The following is a 27,932-nucleotide window of genomic DNA, read 5'->3' on the forward strand; positions in this document are numbered from 1 at the left end:
CATCAAGTTGAATTAGTTCTAATGATCAATTTTAGTTCAATTCTAATTAAACAATTTCAATTTAATTAATGCCGGCTAAGAAATCAGCTGAAATTACAAATGTAAATGTTGAACTTTAAATCTAAGGTCCTCCCTGCTCATTGCACTTTAAAGAATTCGCCTGCGAAGGTAGATGGGAATTTTAACCTCTGTCTCCGCTGTGAAGGAGAGAAGCGGGGCGTGCTGTGCAACAAGGAGATCAGAGAACCGTTAGCCCAAGATTCCCCCAGACATGGGCACCCACCCACATTGCAAGACTTCGGTGGGTCTGTGATCTCACTGGGGGTCTCAGGGGGCCCTGACAGAAGCACGGGGCTAGAAAACATCTGGTGGAGATTGAGCGAGATAGCAAAAGCCTTTGAATTCCTGTGATGGGAAGACTGGGTGAAAGAACTGGGGATGTTTAGGCTGGAGAAATGAGGGCTGAGAGACTCAGATATATGAAGAGCTGGAAGGAGGGAGTGGCTTATTCTGCCTGGCCCTAAAAGGCAGAACCACCAGCAATAGGCAGGAGTTAGCTAGAGAGATTTAGGTCTGGGTCCAACAATCCGAACCACCCCAAAGTGAAAAGGGGCTGCTCCAGAAGGGGCGAGGTCAATGGGGGGACCATGAGGGCCACTTCCCACATGACCCAACATCAACCACAAATCTGGGCAAATTACTTCTACTTCTCTAAGATTGAGTTTCCTTGTCATTTATATGAAGATTTGGACATGACGGGTTCCAAGATCCCTTCCAGCTATATCTATGATAGATTGCTTCTGAATTTACTACTATGGGATGGCAGCAAATGATTTCGGTGGTTCCCTAAGACTGAGCCAATTATTTTTGGTTCTTAACCTACAGAGGGATCCACGTGTCTATGACCGAAGATGGGAAAACAATCAAATTGTTATTCTTACTAAGTTTTAATCCTTTCATTTTAATTTATGCATTTTAAAACACTGCTCTGAGAAGTCTATCTAAGTATTCATGGGGATGTAGAGTGGTGATGTCCATGACACACAAAAGGTGAAGAACCACTTAACTAAGGCATGAGTGGGGAAATGGAAAGATCTCTAGCTTTGCAGTTAGAAGTCCTGGATTCAAATCCTACCCCTGCTACTTCCTACCTGTTTGACCTTGGAAAAGTCCATTTAAATGAGCCTCAGTTTCCTCAAAACCCTGATAGACAGGATAGCCTCTAAATCCATGATATACCTTCTCCCACAGGATCCCCCATCAATGATCTTTCATTTCAACTTTTGCTCAGTTCAAAAAAAATTGATTAGGAGACAAGTCATTTGCCATTAACGTTTCAAGATGAGGTAGCAGAAGGGCGGAGCAGTAGAATACTCCAGTTAATTAATTTGATAATGCCATTAAACTCCACCATGGCTCTCGGATCATCCTTAGCCTGGTTAATGCCCACAGTCCATCGGCTTGCTGACTGCCAAGGGTGACCATGGGCTTTGAGACGTTAACTTCCGCCCCATGGGGATGACACTTAGCCCATCTCATTTAATTTCTGACCTTCACTAAGCAGTGAGGTCCCAATCTCTGGATTTTTATAATCTTTAGCGAGAATCATTAAAGTATGGAGAGACTCCAGTTGGCAGAAATCTTTATGTTCTTCTCGCAGCAAAAGCTATAAATCTGAAGATTGACCTTTCGTATCCAGGTCATATATGACACCTGGTTCACTTTTGTCCATTCACACAGGATTTATGAGAGGGACTAGAGATACAGGGTATGAAAGATGAACTTTATGAAATGTCTTTCAAATATGCACACTTACTAAAAATCTCACCCAGCCACTGTCTGCCCCTCCGCCGCAAAAGAGCCGTCATGTGTCCTTTTAGAAAATTTCACTCTAGCTGCAAGTCTAAAGCTAGTTGCAACTGAATCTGCACCGTCTTTCTAGTAAGATCCCCCTAAAGCAGGAATAAGCCTGTGGATGAAAATGTGGATACGACTGATGATAGATGATCTTACCAAATTCGAGATTATGTTTTGTAAAAAGTTCTCAAAATGTTCCTCCTCTCCCCCCATCAATCCATCCTCCTCTAAACTTGTAAATTTTTGTCAAGATCACCACCATCCTTCCAGTTACCCAAATGTTTAATTCTACTCATGGAATCAAAACATCAAAGATTTAGAAGCACAACTCAGATCAAGGTCACCCCCAATACCCATTTTACAAATGAGGAAACCGAGGCACAGAGATGGTAAGTAACTTTCTTGAGTCACCTAGACAACCCATTTCCTTCTGAGTCCAAGTCCACTGCTTCATCCATTGTACTTCACCCCCATGTCCCATAAGTTGCCATGTCTTTTCAAGTTTATTTCCTTGATTTTCTCTGCTTCTTTTCACTTGCACTGCCTCAACTCTCATTTGGGCTTTTATCACCTTTTGCCCGGATTATTTCACTAAACTCCTAGTGAACATCTTTCTTCTTCTGGTCTCTTTCCTCTCCATCCCATTCTTCCCAATTGGCAGCAAACTGATATTACTGTACGATAGTACTGACCGTGTCATTCCCAAGGCATCCTATCATTTTTGAATGCATCTACATTTGCCTCCTCCCCTCTCACTTCATAATAACATTATTCTCTTTTGCACATTCTATACATTCTAGACAAACTGGTGAGAATTCTAGAATTCTTAGGAAATTGTCTTTTTTTGCGCTGAAGTCTCTCATTGTCCCTAGTTCTGTCCTCCGTGTACATCCCAAACCAGTCTCCTCTCTCTTCCACATTTCAGCCCTTCAGAAATTTGCCCTGTGCTGGTTGGTTTTCCTTTGTGCAGTTAAACCTGCTTCCTCCAGTCAATGGTTTCACATCCTGACACCGTACTAGTTCCCCTCCCTCCAAAAATTCTCTCGTGCTCCTCCCCCAAACTCCCCACAAAACAAAGAATGAGCCCAAGGTTCTAGCTGAGGTCTACCTGTCGGGGGGGGGGACAATGGGACCCCAGCTTCCTTTCTCCTGGATACTAGGCCACCAATAACGCACCATTAATGCAACAAAAGATGGTGTTAGTTTTGTGGGTAGAGTGTGGAAAGGCCTTAAACATCAGTGAATCCAGTTCCTCATTTGTCAGCTGAAAGCAAGGAGCCATAAGAGGCCATATGGGCAGGGGGATGGCTGGAACAGGGAGGAGAGATGGACAGAGAGGTGCCTGTGCCGGTGGCGCAAGCAGAGAGAAGGAAAGGTGCTGAAAGGGAATCAGTGGGACTAGAAAGGAGCATGAAAGCCTTAGCCCCGTCGTGTTGGGGACCACCCTATTTGGCAGCTGACGTGTGGATCCTGTGTGGGGGGGTTGTCCAGAGGGAGATTCTTCATTCATAATTAGAAGGTTAAGACAAAGGCCCCATGCAGGCTGGGCCTAAAGGAAAAAGCTAGGGATTCTAAAAGGTGGGGGTGCTTTCCAGACATGGGGGAACACTTGGGCAAAGGTGTGGAGGTGGGAGCTGGGGAACGATGGAGGGACAATCATTAGCCTGGAAGATGGTGTGTGTGAAGGGGATCAGGCTAGAATGACTGGCCAGGAGGTGGAAGCGGGAGGTGGGCACAAAGCGGCAGGACTCCCCCCAAGTCAGTGCCCTCCTTCTGATGACTGCTTCCACTTTATCCTGATTGCAGTAGGGACTGTTTATGCTGCCTGACTGGGGTCTCCTCTCTCAGACTGTAGCTCCTTCCTGTGCTTAGGGACACCGTGGGTGCTGCCTGACACGTTGTTAGCCCTCCTCTGGAAAATCGACGGCTTCCCATCGCCCCTCCGGGCACTCCCACAAAAGTGGGCTCGCATGGACACCCACTTCATTCCAGGCGGTGCCATCCCAGGGAGAACCAGGTCTTACAAGGCCCACGGCTCCCGCAGGGAATAAGTAAAGGGGGGTAGAGAACTGACTGACTTTGACGTGGAAACACGGGAAGATTTCGGAGGCCCCCCAAAGGGAGGAGAAGAAAATGCTCCCTCCTCCCTTCCTTGTTCCTCCAAGAGCTCACTTTTCTATTCTCTCCTTGTAGCGACAATTGTTCTGGAGACTCCAGAGGAGTCGATAAATCGACTGGGGGCCGCGGTGCAGAAGTGAGGCCGGCGAATCCAATAGCCCATTATCGGTGATGGAGAGAGCGTCCATGGGCGAGCGTACGTGTGTGTGCAGGTGTGTCGGGAGAGAAGGGAACTCACAGAGTCAGAACGGGGAAACCGAGGCCCTGTGTGCCCCCGAGCACAGCCTGGCAGGGAGGTTCCCCGGTGTGGGAGCCCAAGGGAGGGCCGAGAGAACTTTCCACTCGGGTAAAACAGATGCAGGCTCTGTCACAATGTATGTACGTGGGGCTCACTTAAGTCCCTGCAGTATTTCAGTCACTCCGGCAATCTACAATTCAATGAGGATCACCACCCCATTAGAGCTGATTATGTCAGCTGTGTGTCTGACAAAGTAAACATTCAGAAACCGCGCTCCCAGGTTCATAACTGGGTTTTGCCCCCGCGCTCCCCCCGCTTCCCACATCCGGGAGAAAGTTTAATAGCTTTTTTAATACTAAATTATAAGCTACCCAGAGACTCTCTCCCCACATTTCTTTCTCCGTTCCCCCAATAACCAGAAACTACCGTGGCTGGCAGAGCTCGGACGCCCTCGCGGAGAGTATGTTAAGTAAGCTCTTAATAAATAAATATCAGCCGCCTGCTTAATGAGAGAATTAATGGCACAACTTAGGGGAATCTGGGGGGACGAAGCCGGAGCGGGAGGGAGGACGGTTATAAACCTAACTGTGAATGATGGAACGCCGTCGGGATGAGGGCGGCTACCCCTAGCGGTGCCGGGTTCCAGGAGGGGATGCTGCCCAGAGAAATCTGTGCAACTCCACGACGCCTTCTATGGCCCGGGTGGGGACCCCGGGGCTTCCACGCTCGGGCTTGATCTCCCACTTTCATAACCCCCTGGCTTCCCTCCAGTCTCAGCTCATGTCCCATCTTGCAGGAGACCTCTTTTCTGTTTTCCCCTTAAGAATAATGTGATGATCAAGCCCAGGACAGGGAGTTATCTCCTTCCTCCATCATGTGGATCCTCTGGAAGAGAAGTCATCCTCAGATGCCATCTTGCCTTCCTGGCTACTTTTAAGTCATATTTATAGAACAGTTAAGTCATTTATAGTCACAGCTAGGAAGCAGGTGCTATTATTATTCTCATTTGGCAGTAGAAATTAAATGACCGGGTCAGGGTCATACAGCTAGTAAGTGTCTGAGGCTGGATTTGAACTCAGGAAAATGAGTGCTCTCTGCTCTACGGAGCCCCTCACTACCTGCACACAAGTCACAGCTAACGGAAATGGGCGACCATCCCAGACTGGTCACCGGCCACTAAGACATCTGGGAGGGCGTCAAGGCCGGGAGAGCTGTCCCTAAGCCGGCATCCTCCGTTGCAACACAGGGACGCTACAGCCGATCTGCCGACAGGTTATTCATCAGTTAACGTGCAAAGATTTTTGAAAGTGAAGAACCACTTAAAGCGCTCAATTATTTCTGCTGTGAAATGGAGAATTCTGCTGCTGCAGGGAAAACTGTCATGTGGGTATTTCAGGGAACGGAATGCTGGGGAATGACGTTAAGTGGATGGGAATTCATGGGAACATCCCAAACAGGTCTTCCTTGGATAAGAAAATAGGAGCCAACAATAACAACGGCTACAATTTATCTATCCCGTAAATATATTCTATGAAATAGAAATGTTATCTAAATATACGATGGAACCCAGGTTTTCCCGATTTCAAGTCCAACGCTCTCTCCAATATACCAGGCTGCTTTTGCAACCCTCAATATGTGGATTGATGAGTTGATAATATCTGTCACTTAACACAACAGACATATTTCGAAAAAGATCCATTTAGCAAACATTTAGGAGCCCATTCTGTGTTTATGCAGAGACATCTTCCTAATGATTACAGCTGTCCCAAAGCACGGTGGGCATCCTCAATGGTGGCGGAGTGGATTCCCTCTCACTGGGGGCCTGCAAATAAGATCTGAATGACTGCTTGTCAGGTCTATTGTAGAGTGGGGATTTCTGTTAAAGTCTGAGGTGGACGTGGAGGTACCCGCTCCCTCTGACATTTGCAAATCACTCTTTTGCGGCCTGGAGATAACGAGACACTTTCACTCAGATCAGAGACTTGTACATGGATGGTTAGGACAGGAGGCCGACTCTATGATTAGTGTGACTCAGGTTGGGTGACTGAAACCTATTTTAGGTGATCCTGGAGAATCTACGACTCAAAGGAATCTTGGGTAGTGAAACAAAACCATTCCCCGTGGATGGATCCCATATGCCGCTTACCACAATCAGGCTCTACGGAGATCTTAATAGGCCATCGCAAGGGGCCTGACTTACTTAAATTAGGGTTTTTCAAGTTTCCAGGGACCTGTGAACTTGTTTTACAAATATCTAGAAGACTGGTTTTTTTTTTTAGTGTAATCATGTTCCTTTGTAATCCTGTGTATTTAATTTCATGTGTTTTAAAATATCGTTCTGAGAAGGGATTCAAAAGCTTCACCAGGGGTCGGGGGGGGGTCCAGGACACGAACTTGGGCTAGAACAATGGGCCAAATGCAAAAATAAATTTCATAGTGATAAGTGACTCCAAACACCAGTATAATTAGAGGAATAGCTGATATTTATACCTTGTTTTAAGGTTTGCTTTTATTTATTTATTTGTTTATATTTTAAATAATCATCCATTTATATATTTACTTATAAATTGTATTATATTTATTTATTTAAATTAATTATATTATATATAGTAATTTATTATTATGAATTATTATAATTTATTTAATATTTATATATTATTTAAAGATTTTTATGTATTTTGTCTCATTTATGTACATCATCTCATTGCTTTTTTAATAACAAAAAGAAATTAGCTAGACCCTAGCAAGAGATGTATATTCAATAAGGATGTGCAATGAGGACATTTGGAATTGATTCAACTAAGGAAGCGACCCATTGTGGTTTGTATAGTATTGTTTCTTATCAGACTTCTAGGTGACCTCAGAAGGTACCTTGTTTGACTCCCTCATTTACAGATGAGGATACTGAGGCAGGGAAAAAAGTGGCTTCCCTAGGTCATTCGGAGACTACAAAGCAGTGCCAGGATTAGGGTGAGCCTGCATGCCAGGAAAATGAATTTGAACCGAGGTCCTGTGACTTCCAAGTCATCCTGATTATAGCTCAATAAAAGGAAAAAGTCCCCAACAAACTGACCTGAGTATAACGAGTTGTCTAAGAAGATGCTGAGTCTCCCTTGGGAGGAAGCGTGACTCCATCGTTCCCTGTGTGACCTCCCTAGGGCCTCAGTTTCCCCATCTGCAAAATGAGGGGATTCTTTGACAAAGTCTCTGTCCCTAGCACTATGACGCTAGTTCAGATCTCAGCTTTCCACTTGCTACCATGTGAGCCTGAGAAAGTTATTCAAACTTTCACACCTGAAGTCACTGCAAGGAGAATGGCTGGATGGCCACTGGCCAGGGACGCAGAAGTCTCTCCTGCTCATTTTCAGCTCATTCTTTGAGGGCGTTAGATAAGTCTGGTAAAGAACGAGCCTTGACTCGATGCCTTGGGATTGATTGTAAAACCATTTTTGGGTGATCCAGTGATTTTGTGGAAGGAATCATAACCCACCCCCATCTGACCATTTTCACCAGCAGGGCTTTCCCTCAGGTGAAGCCCTTCCTCCGTGCACACGTCCAGCATCGGCGTTAGCCCCGGACACCCTGCAGTCTGTCTCCGTGCCTGCCCTCGGAAGCTCTGTTTATCTGAGCGAGGCAAATGGAGACTCTGCTCTTTTTTCAGAGGAAACATCTGGTTCCAAGAGCATGGGAGACATTGCCGGCTGGGTGATGAAGTCAGCAGGGGCCCGAGAGTACTGTTTCACAGGCTTTCTCTGCTGTCAGACAACAAAAACAACCCGACCCGACCTCCGAGGCTGTCTTCCACGGCTTCTGTTTATTAGAAAAATGCCCAGAGATTTGCTCCTTCTAATCACCCAAGATCTCGGAATCCTAGGCTAGGAGGGGACTGCTCACTGAGGTCCGCAAAGGGTGTGCGTTCTCTCTCCCAGTGTCCCCAGGACTCTTCCCAGAGATGCAAGTTACAAGCGAGGTACACTGATACAAGGAATGCCCACACTGGATGTTCATCATTTTGGTAAAATCGCAGGTCTGGATGCTCCCCCTTCTCTACCTCCTTTCCCAGATTGTCAGGATGTTTTTCCTTACTTTAAGTCTAAATCCGCCTCTCCCTCTTGTCCCTATTTCTGGCTTTTAGAGCCAAAGCATAAAGAGTATAAAGAGTATAAAACCCTTTCTCCTAAATTAGAAGACTGTTGCTGCATTTTCTCTCCACCCTTCTCAGTCCCAAACAGATGGAACATCTCTGTTTCCTCCAACTGATTCTTATAGGGCACGAGCTTTTTACCTACCATCTTGCTTCCCTTCCCTTAGATTCCCTTCTAACTTAGGGGCTGAAGACTTCAAAGATTTCTATGAACTTTAATGTCAAAAGTTTTTTTATTTTTATTAGCATCTTGCTGAAAGTTAGCATTTGCTTTAATTCCTGGGATAAACGCTATCCCAAATTGCCCCTGAACTCCATGGCACAACAAAGGCGAAGGGTCCCTATCTTGTTAGAGTCCTTCCTACAATGTCCAGCCCAGAACTGAATATACTATTTGGTCCGGATTTGCTCATGACAAAGTCTGAAGTAGGATTTTCCTCATTTTGGACACTATCCAGTCTAATATCATGTTATCTCTTTTCTGCTCTTCTCCACTGTACTAAAGGAGTCATGCTTATGGTTTTAATAGATTTAGCTGCTTCACTCGCAAGCCTAACAAGTCACCTGGTTGAAGTGCACACAGGCAGGGCAAACTACTATACGTCCGCAGGAAACCTCCTGTGGTCCAAGATGGTCAAAAGATTGGACACTGGACCGAACAAAAATTGATGCAAAGAACTGGGGAGGTTTATTTAGCCTGGAGAAGAAATGATCTGAGAGGGATACAGTATCCATTGTTAAGTATTTGAAGGTCAAATAAATATTTCTTATTTTATTTTTAATTTTTTATTCTCAAATTCCTATTCCAAAGAACTGATCTGAGACTCTGCTTGATATTTTTCAGGGACTCCCTGAAATATGCTTTTTAGTCTATTCCTTCTAGCTCTGTATAACCTAGCTCCAGTTCATGAGTCCTCCCCTCTTCCTATCTTCTGAGAGCCAGTCAAACTGACTTATCTGTTTGCCCCTAACTTGCTCTTCCTTCTCCTGTCTATATGGCTTGGCAGAGGCCTAAATTCCTTCTTTTCCTTCCTTTCTTAGAATCCTTAGCTTCCTTCAAGGCTTAGCTCCTATCACCTCCTACAGGAAGTCTTACATGATTATCCCAATGGTGAGTGCTTCTTTCCTCTTCAAAAGAGCTTTTATTTTATTTTATTTTTGTTTCTTCCAATAGAATAAAAGCTCCTTGAGAGCAATGTCTGTTCTTTCTTTCTCTTTTTGTGTGTGTATACCAAAAACCTTGGAATCAATCAATTAAGCATCTATTAAAGGCCAGGCATTGTGCTGGAGGCCCAGAGAAGCTGTTTTGTGATTATTTATAAAATTAAATTGAATTCTACTTGGTCTGTTTGGCCGGATGGCGGAATCAGACACAATGAGCAAGTGTGGAGAGGCAGATTTGGGACCAAAATGACAATAATAAAAGCTTTCTAAAAAGGAAAGCTGTGTCCCTGGTGATGGATTGGAGACGCAGAATGGGGCACACATTGGTCTGTTCTACTTGACTATACACATCTGTTATTTTTCAATGGGAGGAGGTGGAAGGGAGAAAACATACATTATTGTTATGTAGACAAAAATTAAATTAATTTTTTAAAAAAGGAATTAGAGCCTTCCCACAATATAATGGACCTTTAAGGAGCTAATGAGTTTCTCTTTCCTGGAGGTTCAAGTTGGGGCTGGAGGACCATCTGTTGCGGTGGAAGGGTTACTTGATCAGGTACAAGCTGAATGAGATGGTCCCGAAGGTCCCCTCCAGTTCTGAGAGTCTGGGATTCTTTGCAACTTTTTCTGCTTGCAAGCATTACTCAGTCCATTTGTATCATGTGCAGCTGGTGGGACCTTGCCGTAAACAAGATGGAATCCGGCTTTGAGGGCCAAGAAGACCAGAGGGTGGAGCTGAAGGGAAGTTTTTGGGTCATCCATCAGCTGCTATGACAGAAAAGGATGAGGGAGAGCTCCCCTACTCTCCCCTAAGGAGCTATATCTTTGTCCCTAACGCTCCTGGCCGGGGAAATCTAAACCATGCTGGCAAGTTCCATTTGGAAATAAACAAAAGATTGTCTTTATTGAGAAAAAACTATTTTGGAGGGGGTGTATCTGAGAGCCTGCAAAAGCTCTAGCAAGTAGCTAGTCAGTGTGAGTGGTCAAATCCATTTCTGCCTTGATTGGAAAGAATGTGGAAGACCTGGAATGAAAGGAGTAAATGATCTTCCTGGGAGTCACTAGTTGTCTGTCATCCACAACATGGAGCAGAGGATGGGGAGGGGAGGAATAAGCCCAAAGATTCATTCTCAGGCTGTAGGTTATGGGACAGATCATTCCTCAGGGCTTGCAAATTTACTATTAAAATTCAGAATTTGACAGCCTTTACATTTGATTTTAAATCCCTTAACCTCTTCAGATGTCAATTACCTCATCTAGAAAAGGGAGATGGTGGTGGATGATAGCTAAGGTCCTTTTCAGCTCCAGATCTCAGAGCCTCAGTATTCTCATCTGTCAAATGCCCATCCTGCAAACCTACTCTCTCCCATGTAATCAGGAAGGCAAAGGTAACCATTTTGTCTCTTCCCTCAAAGGACACTGGGAGTCAGGTCTGCTTAGGAACTCCCTTCCAAGATCAGGACTCACCTGAGCTAGAAAAAGACCTGGCACAGTCACATTAATAACCCTAGCTCCCATTTATTTATAGCTTTAAAGTTTACAAAGGTCACTATGAAGATTATTTTATTTTCCTCTCACAATAATCCCGTGAAATCTGTGCTCTAGCTATTGCTATTTAAATTTATAAATTAAAATAAATAAATTTATTGCTATTTAAATACAAAAAAAGTGAGGATCAGAAAAATGATTTGCCTATGGCCACAACTATGTCAAATAGAATTTGAACTCAGATCATCTCGCCTACAAGTGCACTGTTTTATTTTCTACTCTTGACTGCCTGCAGGGGGTGTTGGGGGAAAGATGAACCCAACGGTTTGATCTTTGTCTTTCTTCTTTTCTAGGATATTTATTTATTAAGGTGGCTGGACGGCCATCGCTACAGCTTAGGTCCAGGTGGCTTTGCCATGTGGACCATGTCCAGTTCTGGTACAAAAGATCCCACTCTCTCCTTCAAAATGCTAAAGCATCCTTAGATAGCCTTATGAAAGTGGCAGTGATCACAGATGATAACTGGACCCAGAAATGGGCTATTTCTTTTTTTTCCCTCATGTATTTTTTTATTTTATTAAAGCTTTTTATTTACAAAACATACACATGGATAATTTTTCAATACTGACCCTCAGAAATGGGGTATTTCCAAGAAGGTATATTCCACTTTTCTCATTTTATAAATAAGGCAACTCAGCTGGGGGATTTGCCCAAGATCACCCAGTAATAAGTGGGGCAGCCAAAATCTGAGTCTAGTTTCTCTGACTCCCAAAAAAGCCTCTTTCTATTGCCCTGCCTTCCAGCTAAAACCAGAGGCTAAATTCATAAGACTCTCAGAATCTGAGATACAATGGATGGCCTGAATTTTCAGGGCAGTAAAGTAAAGGTAGCACTCTAAACCATCTAAATCTTCACCAACACTAAAACTGCACTTGCAGTAGAATTTTTTTTTTTAATAAGTGAAAAAATGATGCTTTAATCTGAGTTAATCTGAGCATTTTTCATCATGGAATCTGTCTTGGATCATTATAACTGATCCGTCTTTCATGGTTGATCATCATTATAATTTTGCTGATACTATATACAATGATCTGGTTTTGCAGTAGATTCTTAACAGAGAAAACAGGGATCCAACTTATTGGCCAACCAGCCAAAGAAATACAGTAGCAAAGAAATTTGCATATTCTCAAAAAAAAGGGGGGGGGTTGGAGCTAAATTTCTCTTGTCTTGCTCTCCACCAAAGTGCCATTCTGGTGGTGCTGGAGTGACAGAAGGAGCTGCTTCTCTCTCTCCAAGGAGGCTGGGCCTGGCTTCTGGGTCTTCCCAGATGCTGCAATGAATTTCTATGCTTATTCCTCAGGGACTTTCAGAGCCCTGAACTCCTCCTTCCAGGAGGCTCAGGTCAAAGGCGAAGTGCCTGGAGGATCATTTCAGCTAATTGAAATGCAAGGTCAAACGAGGAAGATAGAGTGGGAGGAGATTTCCAGAAGGGAGGCAGGGGAGGGGCAACTGAGACCATCCACCTGCACTTGCTTTTAATTCTCTGATCCCATTTCTCTGATGTAATGGATTGGATTATCCCATTCCCTAAGCTATAGTTTTGACAGGCACAAATGAAAAAGGGAAGGAGGAATATGCATAAAAATGACTTAATATTAACGATCACTAGTTACTAAGCATGGCTACTTGTGGGTAACACCATTTGATGGAGTTTCCAACAAAACATTTTTTTTAAAAGGAGCAGGAAAAGACATTCAGACAGTACAAAATCTTAAACTTCATCAGGGATGTGAAAAAGGATTTTGATTTGCCCTCTCAGCTATCTGTGGTAAGATCCATGATGGAGCTCCATAACACAGGGCAGAGATTTTCCTCTGTAACGATACTGTGTGTTCTTGGAGCCTTCAGTTTCCCCCACCTCCTGGGCATCTGTTTGGTATCTATTTCTACAAGTATATGTTGTCAGCACCTGGCCAACCTGTAAGCTTCCTGAGGGCAGGATTTCATTTTGATTCATTTTGATCTTTATACCCCCAAAGCCTTGCAAAAGGCTGTGTGTGTGTGTGTGTGTGTGTGTGTTTAATAAACTCTTGCTGATTGACTCAAGCTATAACATAGGATAATAAGACCCCAAACTTAAGAGATGTAAGGGAATTTCAAGTCATCTCTAGACTAATAGAGTCATTTTACAATTAAGGAAACTGAAATCCAGTGGGGGGTAGTCAGTCAGTATCAATCACCCAAGTCAGAAGAGGTTTAATTTGGATTTAAGCTTCTTGGATTTCAGCTTTCCACAGCATCTTGCTGCTTCCTAGTCACATGTATCCATGTCTTGCCCCATGTATAGAAGTGAAGTCCCAGGAGAGCAGGGACTTGTCTTGTGGAAGCTTTTCAGCTCCAGGATTGATCACAGCATTTGTTCATGGGAGGCAGATGCTAAGTGTTTACTGTTTGATTGGCTCTAGTATTTTGAAGTCCAGGTGAATCTCTGGAAGAGCTGACTTCTTTGCTTTCCATCCCCCAATTTCCTCCTTTCCCTAACTCAAAATTGGAAGGGACCTCAGCAGCCACCGAATCCAACCTCACCCAATCTCTGCCGGCCATCCCCGACAAGGGGCCACCCAGTTTTTGCTTAAAGACCACCACTGAATTTCAGGGTGGGAAGGAAGTTTAGGAGTCATCTAATCATCTTGGAGCCCCGACAGAACACCCCCCAAAGTGGCCATTCAGACTTTGCTATGAATAATGGAGGAACATCTGATCGGGTTCTCTAAACCTCTCACTATCCCCTTGGCTCCGGGAAGATGGGCTGTGTTTGCCACGTGCACTTTTGTAAGTTTCCCAAGGTGGAAGGAAGTAAATCATATTGCTTGCAAGTCAGGCAGTGAAATCATTTAGTAAGCAAAGGTTACAGCAGCTGTGCCTTCTTTGTCAACAAATCAGATCCTTGCCAAGCCAAATGACTTGTAATCACCCAAATGGTAATTCGGTTTTAAATCGCATTTCAGACACCGGGATGCTGGGGCCGGGGAGCAGGGGTTGGGGAGTGGGTGGCCAGGAGGGGCGTTCTGCCTCATTTGTCATCTCACAGACTTTGTCTTCTTTGGTTCTGCAGGGGAAACTTTCTACTCTGAAAGCCGGCTCTTAGGTCGGGTCTCTGTTTGGGTCTACCTTGAAAGAATTAACTGGGATTGCTATTATTACCCTGGTGAGGAAATATTAACATTCTTCTCTAAATCAATAACTCTGCTCATTGCTCACCTTTCATAAAGTAAATTATGAAAAAAAAATCACTGCCTTTCTGGTGTGTTTGGGGCAGGCTCCCATTCTCGTCTGTTACGGACATCATTCCTTAGAACGTTCGTTAGGAGTGCAAGAGGGCTCACGGGATCACAGTTCAAGAACTGGAAGAGACTCTTCCAGGCCATTTAAGTTAGCTAAGGAAGCTCCTCCTAACTGAAAATCCCTAAGGAGCATTTTCTAAAACAAGGCAGTTTATCAATTTACCTCCAATGTCAGAGATGCTGAAATAATTTTGCTTTATGATGAATTTTTATGGCCAATATAAAGAGATATCCGCGAGCACCAGTGGTGGATAATACAACAATGGAAGTTTTCTTCAAGACAGAAAACACCATTATTTTGAAAAGGAAATGGCTACTGTGATGTCAGATATCAGAAACGAATATATATTCACTCCCGGATGGCCGAACGTATGGTCTATATGATATCCGACTTTAGAGAGGATGGGTTGGGTTGGGGAGAGGGGTGGATGGGAAACAGGGTGACTCTTTAAATATCTGAAGGGCCACTGCACGCCAGAAGGATTCAACCTGTTCTGCTTGGCCCTGACCAATGGAATCAGGAACAATGGGAGGAAGTTGGAAGGAGGAAAGTGTAGGCTGGATGTCAGGAAGTGTCCCCATAACTGGATTTATCCCAAAGTGGAACGGGCTCCTCCTCAATGGCGGCTTGAAGAAAAGGTGGGAAGACCACTTGTTGGGAAGACTGCAGAGGGGATTCCTCTCTGGCACAGGGGTACTAACCGGCCACTGAGATTTCTTTCAATAATAAACATTCACTAACTGGTTGACTTCAAATGCTGTGACTATAATTTATATATATGTGTATACATATATCTATATCTATATCTATATCTATATATATCTATCTACCTCGATGCCTTATTTATTTTATCCCTTGCACTTGGTTTTAAGATGAAAACTTTGTTGGGCAGCTGAAGAGATGTAGTGTGTGTGTGATGGGGAAAAGAAGGGCTGAATTCAAATCTAGCCTCAGACACTCACTAGCTGTGTGACGCCAACCAAGTCACTTCACTCTGTCTGCCTCAGTTTCTTCATCCATAAAATGGGGATAATAATAGTACTTCAGTCCTAGGTTATATAGCCCAACTCTAGTTGGTTGTGAGGATTAAATGCAGTATTTGCAAAGAGCTGTGTAAAGTTTATATTACTTGTAAAGTGTTACACAAATGCTATTGTTGTTATCATGTACACAGAAATAATTAAAGGATTATAGATTTAGATCAGGAAAGGATCTCAGAGGTCACTTAATTCTACTCCCTCACTTTACAGATGAGGAAACTGAGTACCAGGTGGAGGTATGAAGTGGGGTGTAGATCACAGGATAAAAGGATTATATAGAGCTAGATGGGACTTTAAAGTTCATCTAATGTGGCTCCTTGATTATATGTGAGGAAACAGACCCAGACCAAGAAAGCTCAGATCAATCAGAACAATACTAACTGGAGCAGCTAGAGGGCACAGTGGATAGAGCACCAGCCCTGAAGTCAGAAGGACTTGAGTTCAAATCCAGCCATAGACATATAACACTCAAACTACAAACTTGATCTGACCTCTTATCAGAGTCAGAGTTCAACATTGTAGATTATTATCAGTGTAAAAAACCCAAGCGATAGTTCAATATAACTTGCAAGCTACAATTTTGAGGGGCAGAGGGTAACGAAGTAACGGGTGCACTGATCTAGCTGAGAAAAAGCCTTTCCGAGAAATTGAACAAATCAAACCAAAAAATCCAGGAGAGTTGTTGTCTCTCCGGGTTTCGTTTTCTTGAACTCTTAACAGAGACACTCGAGGGCCGAAGACATTACCAGCATCTCCCGAGAGCCAGTTGTCTCTATTCTGCTCGCTGCTGGGGAATTTAAAGTCATTTTTCAAATCAGAGGGAAGACTCGGGCATCTCAAAATCCTCGCTGAACTTGGCGAGCTTTCTGGGAGGCACTGAAGAGGGAGGCTTCTCTCCCAGGGGCTGGATGTCAAATGCATTCCCAGCAATGAAAGAAGATGTTGGGAGTGGAAGAGTTAATCCTCTGTCCTCCTCCTCCTCCTCTTCCCCCTTCCCTCTTACCTTTCCCTCCCCCTACTCCCACCCAGCTGCCTGTACTGCTGGTGTACTTTCTGTGACCCTGCTTAATGCAGGGAAGGTCTCCAATACAATGTCCTGTAACCTGTACTGTTGACATAGCCATAAAATAGAGCCTTTTACACATGGAGCAACCAGCCGGGGGGAGGCAAATCCATCCTGCTTCTGGGCACCTCGGCACTTCTTATACGCAGAGATTAATAGTAAGTAATAGAGGAAGCATCTGGAGCTGACGTCGGCATGCGCTGGGAAGGCACAAGAAGCACAGACCATCTCGACACAGTGCTGGTGTTTGGGTAGCGAGCACGTGTGGGAAAGGCGTGCCTCACGCCCACTGCACCCTAGAGGATGGATGCTCAGCTTCCCATTATGAACACAGAAACTTCCCCACCACAGAGAGCAGTTTTTGCAAATTTCCAAATCCTTTGACTCAGTTTACCTTTTTGACCCCAAATGCTTAGCACTGTCTCCTAATCGGTAACAACCATTTCAAAAATAATTGAATTGCTTTAACTATTCTATATCCTCAAAAGTAATTGTGGAATGATTCTAACACAATAGCTCACTCTATTCTGGGGTTGGATAATTTTTTTTGCCTACCTGACCACATATTGTGGCCTATTATAAATGCTGCACCCACTCCCACTCTTCCAGCCCCACACCTCTTCTCCTACTTAGCACACCTTACATCTGGCTTGAATCAGTCGCCAACAAAACTGCCAACAACTATTTTTTTGGACCAACCTCAAGAATTCAACAGGGCTCATAAAAGGTTTTCTCCCCCCCCCCAAAGGGGCAAACAACAACAAAAAGGTCAGCCTGGGTTCCTGATTCCATTATGAAAAATACAGAAAGAGCCACTGGTTTCCCAGTTCCCAGAGGCAAGTAAAATAACAGTGGCAGAATGTTATATGTTTTTGCTCAAGTGTGGCTGACTTTCTAGCTCAACTGTTTGGGGAGATTTGAAGCAAGAGATTCTGAACAGGGGTTCCCATCTCTTTCTGCTCCCTAGAAAGTTTCGAAACCATCCCCTAAAATTGCTCTCGTAGAGCAGCTCTCCCGTTCTGGTCACTAAATGTTACAGGCCACGTTTTTCCCTCATGAGTTCTAAGGACACATAGTGAATTAAGGAAGCAGGACTGGAGGAGATGAGATCTGTGGAAGATACAACAATGTAGCTCTCAGTGTAAGATGCAACAATGTAACCGGCTGTATAAGATGCAACAGTGTAACTGGCTTGTAAGGTGCAACAATGTAGCTGGCTGTATAAGATGCAACAATGTAACTGGCTGTATAAGATGCAACAATGTAACTGGCTGTGTAAGATGCAACAATGTGACTGGCTGTGTGAGATGCAACAATGTAGCCAGCTGTGTCGAGAGATCAGATACAGAAAAGACAAGATCGGCCCACCTGTGTCTGTTGAGGGATATTTACAAAGCTTGGATCCCGGGGTCCAACACTGACGAATCGGTTTGCGGGGGAGGTGCTGGGTGTCGAGTAGGCTGTGAAGGGAAGGGACACATGCGTTCAGGAAGCAGCACCAGAATGCACACAAACAACACCAGAACACACATTCTCAGAGCCCAAGCAGCTGATTAACAAAGAAATGGGCACATGTTTTAGCTAGCGAGGCTTTGGGGCTAGTGAGAGCCATCTAGAAAATAACAAAGAAGGGATAAGGGGAGGGGAGATCATTTTTCAAATGACCGATAGGTAAAAGTACATTTTGTTAGGGACAGCTTGGCTTCCTCCCCCTTCCCCCCACCTTCCATCACTGAATGAATTAGGAAATTAGGATGCACGGGCAAAGAGCGCCATCTGAATTTTACCCGAGTGCTTGAAAGCAGCAGACCCGTCACCCTTGGCCTTTAGAGCACAGGGGAGAATGAAATGAAGTCGAAAGAACAGCAAAGCTGTTCATTTTACAACCTGGCTTTTCACCCTGGTGCATTTCTGAAAGTCAAGAAATATTTGTGTAATGCTATAATCTGGATAAAACCTTTTTTAAAAAATCAGGAATTCAAGGATTCTGGGGGAAGACTAAAAAAAGCATTTTAAACAAGCTACCTTTTTAGGGCTCACACAGTGCCTAAATATCTTTATGACACATAAAAAAGTAGCCTCCGGATAAGAGAACCCTTGCCATCTGCATGTACATCCCATAAGTGCTAGGAACACTGCAGTTGTCCAAGCACCATATTGAAATGAATTCATCTTTCCCCTGCTCTTCACAGTGACCTCACAATTTTGCCATTTTCAAGGGTTTTATATTACTTTCATTCAAAAACATTAATACAATTTAGAAGTGGGGTTCGTGAAATTTTTAATATATATATTTTCATAACTTCATTTAAATATAATTGATTTCCTTTTGTAATTTTATATTTTATTTTATTCCTTTAAAAATATTATTCTGAGAAAGGATCCATAGATCTCAACAGGTTGACAATGTCCTTATGGTCTTCCTTGGTAAGTTGTCATGGCTTCCAACTGGTCATGGGGACAACTTAAAAGTGATATTAAATGATTATTGTATGGACTGTTACTCTCTTGTGGTAGTTTCAGAACATTAAATTTGGAGCCTTCCATTAATTTGTCCTGTTTTTCTTGGGTTTTGCTCCTGCCACGACAGATCAATCGAAGCTCATGGACAGCGAGCTTTGGATGAAGACTGACCTTCACCTTTGGAGGAAATATGAGCATTGATGAACTTAGAGGTAACAGAATTCTAGATTTGGATTCGAGATCTAGCTAGTGCTGGAGGTGACCATGGAGGTCAATAATGATGGGCTTATGTTCTAAAGAGCCAAGTACCAGGCAGGGCAGGGACCTAAGATACCAATATGTCCAACTCCTTCATTTTTCAGAGGAAGAAGTCGAGACCTGGGAAGATGAAATGACTTGCTCCAGAAGTCAGAAAAATAATGGAGTAGCTGGTTCATGAGGTTATTACATAATAATAACCATGTCCTAGGATGACAGATCTGGATCTGGAAAGCCCCTCAGAGTCCTCTAGGTCCAATACTGTCCTACTATAGATAGGGAAACTTAGGGCAGGGAGGTAAACAGCTTCCCCAGGGTCACCTAGGGAAAAAGTAGCAGATCTGGTGTGTGAACTTGCCTCCTCTGGCTTTTAAATAACAATGAGGAAGGAAGCCCACTTTAGGAGGTCGGGTGGTTGTAAGGAATGGCTTTTGCCTTGAAATCAAGACTCATAAGGGATACTATTGGTGCTGGTCGATATTTGAAGATGCTTAACATAATTCCTGGCACACTGTAGGTGTTTCATAAATTCATAAATGCTGACTTAAGGAATATAGGAGGGGTGTAGGGGGAAGAAAGGGCACTTTCTGCTAACCAGATCAAAATGAAAGCTCTGTCTCAAATCAAGCCAGCTCCCTTAACAGAAAACACCAGAGAGTTAGCCTTTTATGGGAATTCGGCTGTAACGACTTTGACAAAATCATTTCCAAAACACCTAAAAACAATTCAAAAGAAACATTCTTTCTTTGGATTAACTGTAAGCTATGTCTTCAAATACAAGGGTGACAGATTCAGTAATTTTTGAGAACAAGGGTAATAAGCTGTTGTTTTCTTAAAGCATTTTGCCAGATTATTTCCCACAGGGAATGAGAGGAGGCTTACCCCATTTCAATTTTTCTCTCTCTCATAGAAATGTGTTCCCAGGTTTTGTTTCCTTTGTTAGCTACGTCCTGAGATGAGATTTTTTTTTTTTTAACCGTGACTAACTTAAGTGCCCTTATAATCTTCCTTAGTAGGTTGTCATGCCTTCCAATTGGTCATGAGAATATTAAAAAAAGTCCATTGTATGGACAGAGCTGGAAAAACCATTCATTGTGTAAATTACTCCTAGTAATAATTTTCCGTGTAATGAGAGAAACAGGGTAGTTTTAGTAGATGCCAGTGAAATATTTTCATAATGAATGTTTTGTTGCTGTAGCATTTCTGGCAATGGGATTTGGTGTGTATCTGTATCTTTTTTTTTTTTTTTTCTTTTTTGATTTTTAATCATGGACAGTTAGTATGCTGCTGAACATCAATAGATCTATAGGAAGGTCTGTAGCAAATTGTGTAGATGGAAGGTTTATGGAAGGAAATGGATTAACATGGACATAGATAAGAGGGTGTGGAGGGGATCTGATTGGCACCAATGTGCATGGGCACAATCAGAACCAGGGGAGGGAGATGAAATGAGATCATCGATTTCCTGGAAATGTCAAATCATCTAAAGGTAACATACGGTGTATTTTAGCATCTACGGGAAAACTGTAATTTCAGAGGACCATAAACAATTAAAATCCCGAATCTAGAGCTAAAAGGCTATGGTCCAATCATCTTACTTTATAAATAAGGAGACTAGGGCTCAAGTTAGAGGAATAACTTAAGATAATAGGAGCTTAGATTTGGAGCTGGAAGGGGTCTCAGAAACCACTGAGTACAACTCTCTCATTTTTAGAGAAAGAAACTAAAATTACAGGTGAAGTGAATTAGGTAATGGGATGTTCGATTTAGGGCTAGAAGGCCCTAGTGGTATCTAAAATAATTTATTTTATAAAAGAGAAAAACAGAGGTTCAGAAAGGATGACATGGGTAGTAAATGGTTGAGGCAAAATTAAAATACAGGTGTCTGTATTCAAATCCACTATTTCTCCTCCATTTACTAGATTTCTCTCCTTTACTTCCTCAATTAGAAACTACTATGGAAAACTTCTAATTCTTTTTAGGGAAAAACAAGGATTTCTCCTTTCCCCAATTTTTTTTTTTCTGGGAAAGCAGACTGAGAAAGGATATTCTGCTCAGTTGAGATCTTCCTGTTTGCAACTTTCAATCTTTTGTTTCAGGTTGTCAGATTTTAAGAAATTTCAGGAGCAGCATATTTCTGAATCAGAGCTCCTAGCATAGTATTTGGCCCACAATAGGTGACTAATGAATGCTTGTTGAATTAAATTCAGTATCCTGGGTGGCTAAGACTGCCTTATTTGACACAATTCTCACTGTGAACTTAATTCAATTAAACAATTCATGAAGAAAAAAATGGAAATTGGGAGGAATATTGGGGAACATTGAAAGAAATGCCCTTTCAAGCTGGTTAGTGAGTTAGGACATTATTCATTCTTTCACACTTGAAATGTTAGATGGGTTAAGGAAAAATATGAGGGGAGTGTAAGTTAGGTTAGAGTTTCAAATTAAAGCAAAGCAGCTGGTGATTGGGAAGCCCATACCCATTAACTTCTGGTTTTGAGACTCCAGGAAAACATCATAGGACTCCAATTAATCTACACACTTAAATGGAGGGATTTCTGTAGATATTTCTACCACATTATCATATAGTGAAAAAGCAGTGCAGTATGGCAGAGACATGGCCATCCCTGAAGTCAGGAAGACCTGAATTCGAGTTCTTCCCCTGAAATGTAATGGCTATATGATGGTATCCAAATGACCTATTCTTTCAATACCCCCACATAACTCTTTTAGGTTCTAAATTATGGATCAGTGGACACATTTTGTATCAGTGGACAGTTTCCATGATATGAGATTTCCCTATTGGTGAAATCACAGGTTTGGACCCAAGGAAATAAAAGAAGAGACAAAAGACAACAAGAGAGAAAGGAAAAAAAAAAAACAAAGGAGAAAAGAGAAGGAAAGAAAAGAAAAGGGAAGACAAAGGAGAAAAAGGAAAACATAAATGAAAAGATGAGAAAGGGGAAAAAAGAGAATTAAAAGGTAAAGGAAAAAAATCTATTATTGTTTTCACAGATAAGGATTTCTGATTTTTCCTTATTTCCTTAATTAAACATCCCTTCCTTCAAGACTAAAAGTACTAATTAAATAGATAGTATACAGACAAGCACTGAGTTAGATAGAATGTGGTGTATGTGTGTGTGTGTGTGTGTGTGTGTGTGTGTGTGTGTGTGTGTGTGTGTGAGTGTGTTGCGGGGATCATGGTAAGGGAAGCAAACTATAAGCTCCCTGAGAGCAAGGACTCTTTCCTCTCTATCTCTGGTTCATTAGTGTCTGGTACAGTACCTGACACACAGCAGGCCCTTAATAAATACTTCTTAAATTGTGGTACATAGTAGGTACTTAATAAACACTTCTTGAATTGTTGTACACAGTAGACACTTAAATACTTCTCAAATTGTGGTAAATAATAGGCATTTAATATTTCTTGAAGTGAATCTAAGGCAGTTGATTTCCTATACCAGTTTGACAAACTGGGCTCCACTGGTTGTTAAGAAACTCTCCCATGTGATTCATTTTCATGTTTAAAGCGAGTGATCCATCGTCCAGTGAGAGGTGACCTTGCGTTCGCCCAGTTAAATTCAAACAAAGAAAGATCGGGCGTTGACCTGCCCCCAAGTCTGGGAAGCAGGGGCTAAGAGGTGCTATCAGGCTTCGCCTGGCTTTTTAAGCTGTCTGGGAAAACAAAGAGAGCTCGGGGAAACATGCTCCATAGAATGCCTGCTTCTGGGAAAAAATGGGAGCAGGAAAAAAGGGAAGGAACTCACATTAAGTCTCCATCATTTTTTCTGTGTGGCTGTACTAGGCAGCCCTGGGGCTTATAGCTGGTGAGGTTCTGTAAGCTGGGATGACGTCATGGCAACTCAGATTTTCCCACTGAAACAATGGGGTTGAAGGAGAAGGGACACTTTGTTCCTGACAAAGGTCTAGGTGCTCCTCAACCTTCTCTAGTTACTGGCCACAAACACCCTGCTTAGTCCACTAACAATGGCTGGCCTGTGCAGTACAGAGCTGGCTAAAGTGTCTATAGGAGCAGCACCTTCCTTTCGGGGAGGGAAGAAAACAAGTACTTTAAGAGCACCTACTGTGTGCCAAGCACATGATAGGTGCTTTACAAATGTTCAATTTGATCTGGAGATAGATCTGCTGTAACAATTCTTTTGAATATATTGATTTTTTTTTTACAACTTGTGTATTACTTTATTTCTTCAGAATTCCTCTCCTATTTTGATTCCAGGAAATCAAAAAATATAAAAATACATTAAGAAAAGTCATGAGGAAAACCAGGATTCAGAGAATTTATGACACTAGCCCAATGTCATGAAGCTAATAATTGGCAGAGTTTTTTGATTTCGAATTTTGAATTTCCTTATTGTACTGTTCTCCTTTCTCATGGAAAAGTCTCAAAGTCATTCCCATGGAAGATGATGCACTTAATAAAATTACACTGTTATTGCTCAGAATACTGTGGGACCTCTTCTCTTAGAACTTTGAAGACAACTTAGTAGTCATAAAAATAGACCAGAAAGTGTCTTAAAACTTCATAGTAAATTAAGACGCTTTTCCTTCATCAGCTTCAATTGAGGCAATTCCATAAAAGAAACTATTTGAACCTGTGGGAAGTGTTTAGTCTGGAGGAGATAAGGCTCGGGGATGGGGCAGAGGGCAGAAAACAGAATAGCCATCTCAAGTATCTGAAGGGATGTCATGTAAGAGGGATTAGAATTGTTCTCCTTAGTCTGAGAGAGCAGCAGCAAAGAATGGGTAGAAGCTGCAACGAGGCAAAATAAAGTTTGGGGTCAGGAAAAAAATTACTAAATTGATTCATTTCAGTTGTGACACCATTTGGGCATTTTGGGTTGGGCAAAGATGCTGAAGTAGTTGGCCATTTCCCTCACTGGATCATTTTACAGATGAGGAAACTGAGGCAAACAGGCAAACTTGCCCAGAGTCACAAAGTATCTAAGAACAGATTTGAAATCAGATCTTCCTAACTTGAGGCCCCGGGCTTATCTATTGCAGCGCCCCCTAACTGTCCTCCTCTTGGAGGCGGGATGACCAATAGACAGGATGTGTAGAGGCTGGCCTGGTAATGCATGGGGTCAATGAGACGATATCCAAGCTCCTTCCATCGCTCAGACTCCATGATTCTTTGAGGGAACTCTTGGAGGGAGAGGTAGCACCCTTGATGGCTTTTGAAGAAACTGACTTGAGGACTTTAAGGGCTTTAAAGCCCAGATTTCTGTTCTCTCAGTTATCTTTCAAATAGAAAACTGCCCTGGTGTCTTCACAGCTGTGTCATCAGTACCAACAGCCTTCCTCTAGGTCCTGATTTTAAACAAAACATACCTGTCTTCCAAAGGCATGCGCCTACCTGTTACTCAAATCATCATTCCCTCCTCTAATCCCTGGCCCCATTATGGCTTCACACATTAGGGAAAAAAGAGTCAAAGTTGTGGCTTGAATGAGTTACTTAGAATACTCAGTTTGAACCCGAATATATTAAATTGTAATTTTTTTCATCTCAGCTATAAGTCTTGCATATTGCCTTTAAATGGAATCCTTATCTGAGCAGGGATTTCTCCTTTAACAGCTACTTCTGATTATTTTTAAGGTTTGTATGAGCATAAATGAAGAATGATAAAAAAAGAAATAAACAAGAAACAGAAAGAACAATGAAAAAGAGACAGGAGATCCACAAACTATCCTCAACTTTATCATTAACTAATTTTGTGACATGGAGAAGTTATTAGAAATCTCTAAGATTTGGTTTCTTGATCTGGGAGAAATGGGTTGGACTAAATGGACTTTAAGGTTCTTTCCAGTTCTAAATCAATAATCCCATAATCCTAAACACTAAAATCCCATTTATCAATCAATTAACAAACATATATTAAAAGCTTTCTATGTCCAAGGCACATATAGGTACTTTCTAGGAATCTATAACAGAACAGCTTACACATCCAAATGGGTATTGTTCTTCAAAGTGGTCCCCATGGGGAGATTATCCACTTAAGTTTACCCTGTTCAAAATGTTTAAGGAACTTCATTTTTGGATTATTCACAGGCTAAAAACTCAAAGGAATCTTAGTGTCTGTCTATTCTAATCTTTACAAAGGAGAAATTGAAACCCAAAGAAGTTGGAATAACTTCCTGAAATCCACACAGGAAGCGACAGTAAGGATTTGAACTCAGGTCCTTTGCCTTCAAATTCAGTATTCTTTCTACTATAAAGTCATGATTTAATATAAAAGGATGCTCTCCTTTGGCCAAATGCCTTTTTTTATTTCTTCCCTTTGGGCCAGCTAGAGTGCACAGAGCACTTGGCCTGGAGTCAGGAAGACTCATCTTCCTGAGTTCAAAAACAGTTTCAGATACTTACTGGCTATATGACCCTGGGTAAGTCACTTAACCCTGCTTGCCTCAGTTTCTTCATCTGTAAAATGAGCTAGAGAAGGAAATGGCCAATTGCTCCAGTATCTCTATCAAAAAACTCCCAGATGGGGTCATGAAGAGTAGGAAAATAATAAAATGGCTCAATACCACCACCAACTTGGCTTCTTTCCCTGCTAATTCAGCTAGCTTCTACTCCCAAATTTCTTTGACAGTTGATAGAAATAAGGACCTTGCATGAGCTGGCCAGAGTTGAGATGTATGGGTAGCAGAGTTGAATAAAAGGGATATCTGAGTTTGACCAAAGCAAAGGGACAGAGGGCTTGAAAATGGCAGGAAGCAGAGATGCTCCTGCACCTCAAAAAAGAAGGTTGTGATTGTCTGGGCTTTGTAATTAGTTCAGGATTTCTTGCCTGAATTTCTGGGGGATGACGGGCCCTAAGCTTCATTTTGGGAGCATCCTGCTCCAAAGCTGCATGGAGAACAAAGGTGAGGGAACAGGAAAAGACAAGTGGTGATGGATGGAAAGGAAAATCTCAGTGGAAAGAACTCCCAGGGACCCTGGAGAAAGGGACTTTATTCCACAGAAGAACTTGATGAAAAGAAGTTCAGTGTGCTTCCCAACCCTAATCTGGCTGGCCCGCAAATCTCTGGAGGGCCCAGCTTCGATCCATGCAGCAGGGCAGTGAGCAAGGACGGGCCACAGCAAGAAAATTTACCCTTCCTACGAGGAAATAACAGAACTGTGAAGAAGCCACATCTTTCTTAGAAACCTCAGTAACCCGATTAAGCCTATGGTCCTATGAGGTGGAACGCCATCCATTTTTTCTGTTTCATACAAGCCCTTCTGGTGCTCCTTCTGGGAGCTGCTAATGAGGGGGTCTCCAAAAAGGATGCAGCTTTCTAAGGGACCATGCTCAGGAGGACTGCCAGGTCTCGTACTAGCTCTAGGACCATGATGCTTATTTCTGATGCTGCCCTCTTCACTCTAGACTGTTTTGTGCCATGGACCTGTTGGGCAGTGGGGTAAGGCTAATGCATGCCCTTATTCTCAGAATAATGCTTTTAAGTGGATGAAATAAAAGAGCCCTTTGGGCCGGTTCATTGGATTATTGATTCTGCCCTACAAGTAACCTTAGAAACAAGGAAATCTAATTCAAACTTAGTTTTTTCCTTTCTCCATATCCAGTGATTTTTCCATTACCTGATGAAAAGAACATAAGACTCCTTCCCATATACATGCAAACACACAGTACACACATATATACATGTGTACATACACATGTGTGTGCACGAACAGTGCAATCCTACATAAACTCTCCAAAGCCACGTGAGACAACAAGATGCCTTTTAAAGGATGAATGATGGAACTTTCCTGATGCTCTCATCTCTGCCACTGACATAGCACTTTTCTTTGTCCTTATAGGTACATGTGGTGATAAAATTAGCAAAAAACTGCATCACATAGTGGGACCTGATGATCTTAAGATCACTTTCAGCTTTTAAACTCTGATCCTTGGAGCCTAGCAATTGTGGAAGATGAGTAACAATGACTTTCTTCCATCTACTCTATATGCATTTCATTTCTACCTGTGTCTCTCCCATTCAAATGTAAGTTTTTTGAGGGCAGGGACTATTTTCATTCTTCCCAGTGTCACCAGAGTCACCATCTGACACAAGGTAAATGCTCCCTAAATGCTTGCTGATTGAGTGCTAGCCAAGGAGAGTCTTTGACTGTTTCAATACAATGACATCAAATTCTTTTTTCTTCTGCAGAACAGAAAGAAACTCAACTCTAATACAGTCATGCTAGTTTCCAAGTGACTCAGTAGGAGGAGTTGAACACTCTACCTTTAAAGGGATTAAATTAAAGAGTAGAGCAGAAAGGCCAGACCGTCCAAATGGATCGCAAAGATGATTTCTGCTGGCTTTCTAGTTAAGCAGGGAAGAAATATGATAGAAGAGACTTCAATGATGGCTCTAGCTGAGTCAGTCTTTGGAATTAGCCACCTCTACCACCCAAAAGTGAGATGGGCCAGCGTACTAGGCTGCCTCACCTGCCCCAATGGTGTCTTTTCTCATTAGGCTAAGATGAGGTGCTCGGCAGGTTATTTCCGTGATGATAATGTTGCCGGCTTGAATGGACGTAGAGCTCTTATTGAGCCATAATTGAACTATGTTCTTTCAAAAAGAGGCAAAGAAGGGAAAAAGCCTCTGCTATGATTCCCAGGTTAGGAAGATTCTGAAATGAGCACTGCTTCCACAGACACAGTGGCAAGGAAAATAACAACTTATATTCATGCAGCACTTTTATAGGCTGTAAAATGCTTCTGTTTCCATTGGGTCACTTAAGTATTACTA

The 27,932-nt window shown here is 42.6% G+C and overlaps 1 protein-coding gene across 7 annotated transcripts in view; it reads right to left on the bottom strand.

Annotated features, from left to right (window-relative positions):
• The window catches only part of NFIA (nuclear factor I A), a 435,311-nt gene that overhangs the window by 32,925 nt on the left and 374,454 nt on the right, over positions 1-27,932 (bottom strand). For 6 of the 7 annotated variants that reach the window (XM_051999550.1, XM_051999555.1, XM_051999553.1 and 3 more), the window contains one exon: positions 17,826-17,917. The exons of the other annotated variant lie outside the window; for it this stretch is intronic. In XM_051999550.1, the coding sequence (XP_051855510.1) occupies positions 17,826-17,917 (92 nt within the window). The remainder of the gene's footprint in view (positions 1-17,825; positions 17,918-27,932) is intronic. 7 annotated transcript variants of the gene reach the window in all.

Source organism: Antechinus flavipes, chromosome 4, assembly GCF_016432865.1.
Source record: "Antechinus flavipes isolate AdamAnt ecotype Samford, QLD, Australia chromosome 4, AdamAnt_v2, whole genome shotgun sequence".
NCBI lineage: Eukaryota > Metazoa > Chordata > Mammalia > Dasyuromorphia > Dasyuridae > Antechinus > Antechinus flavipes.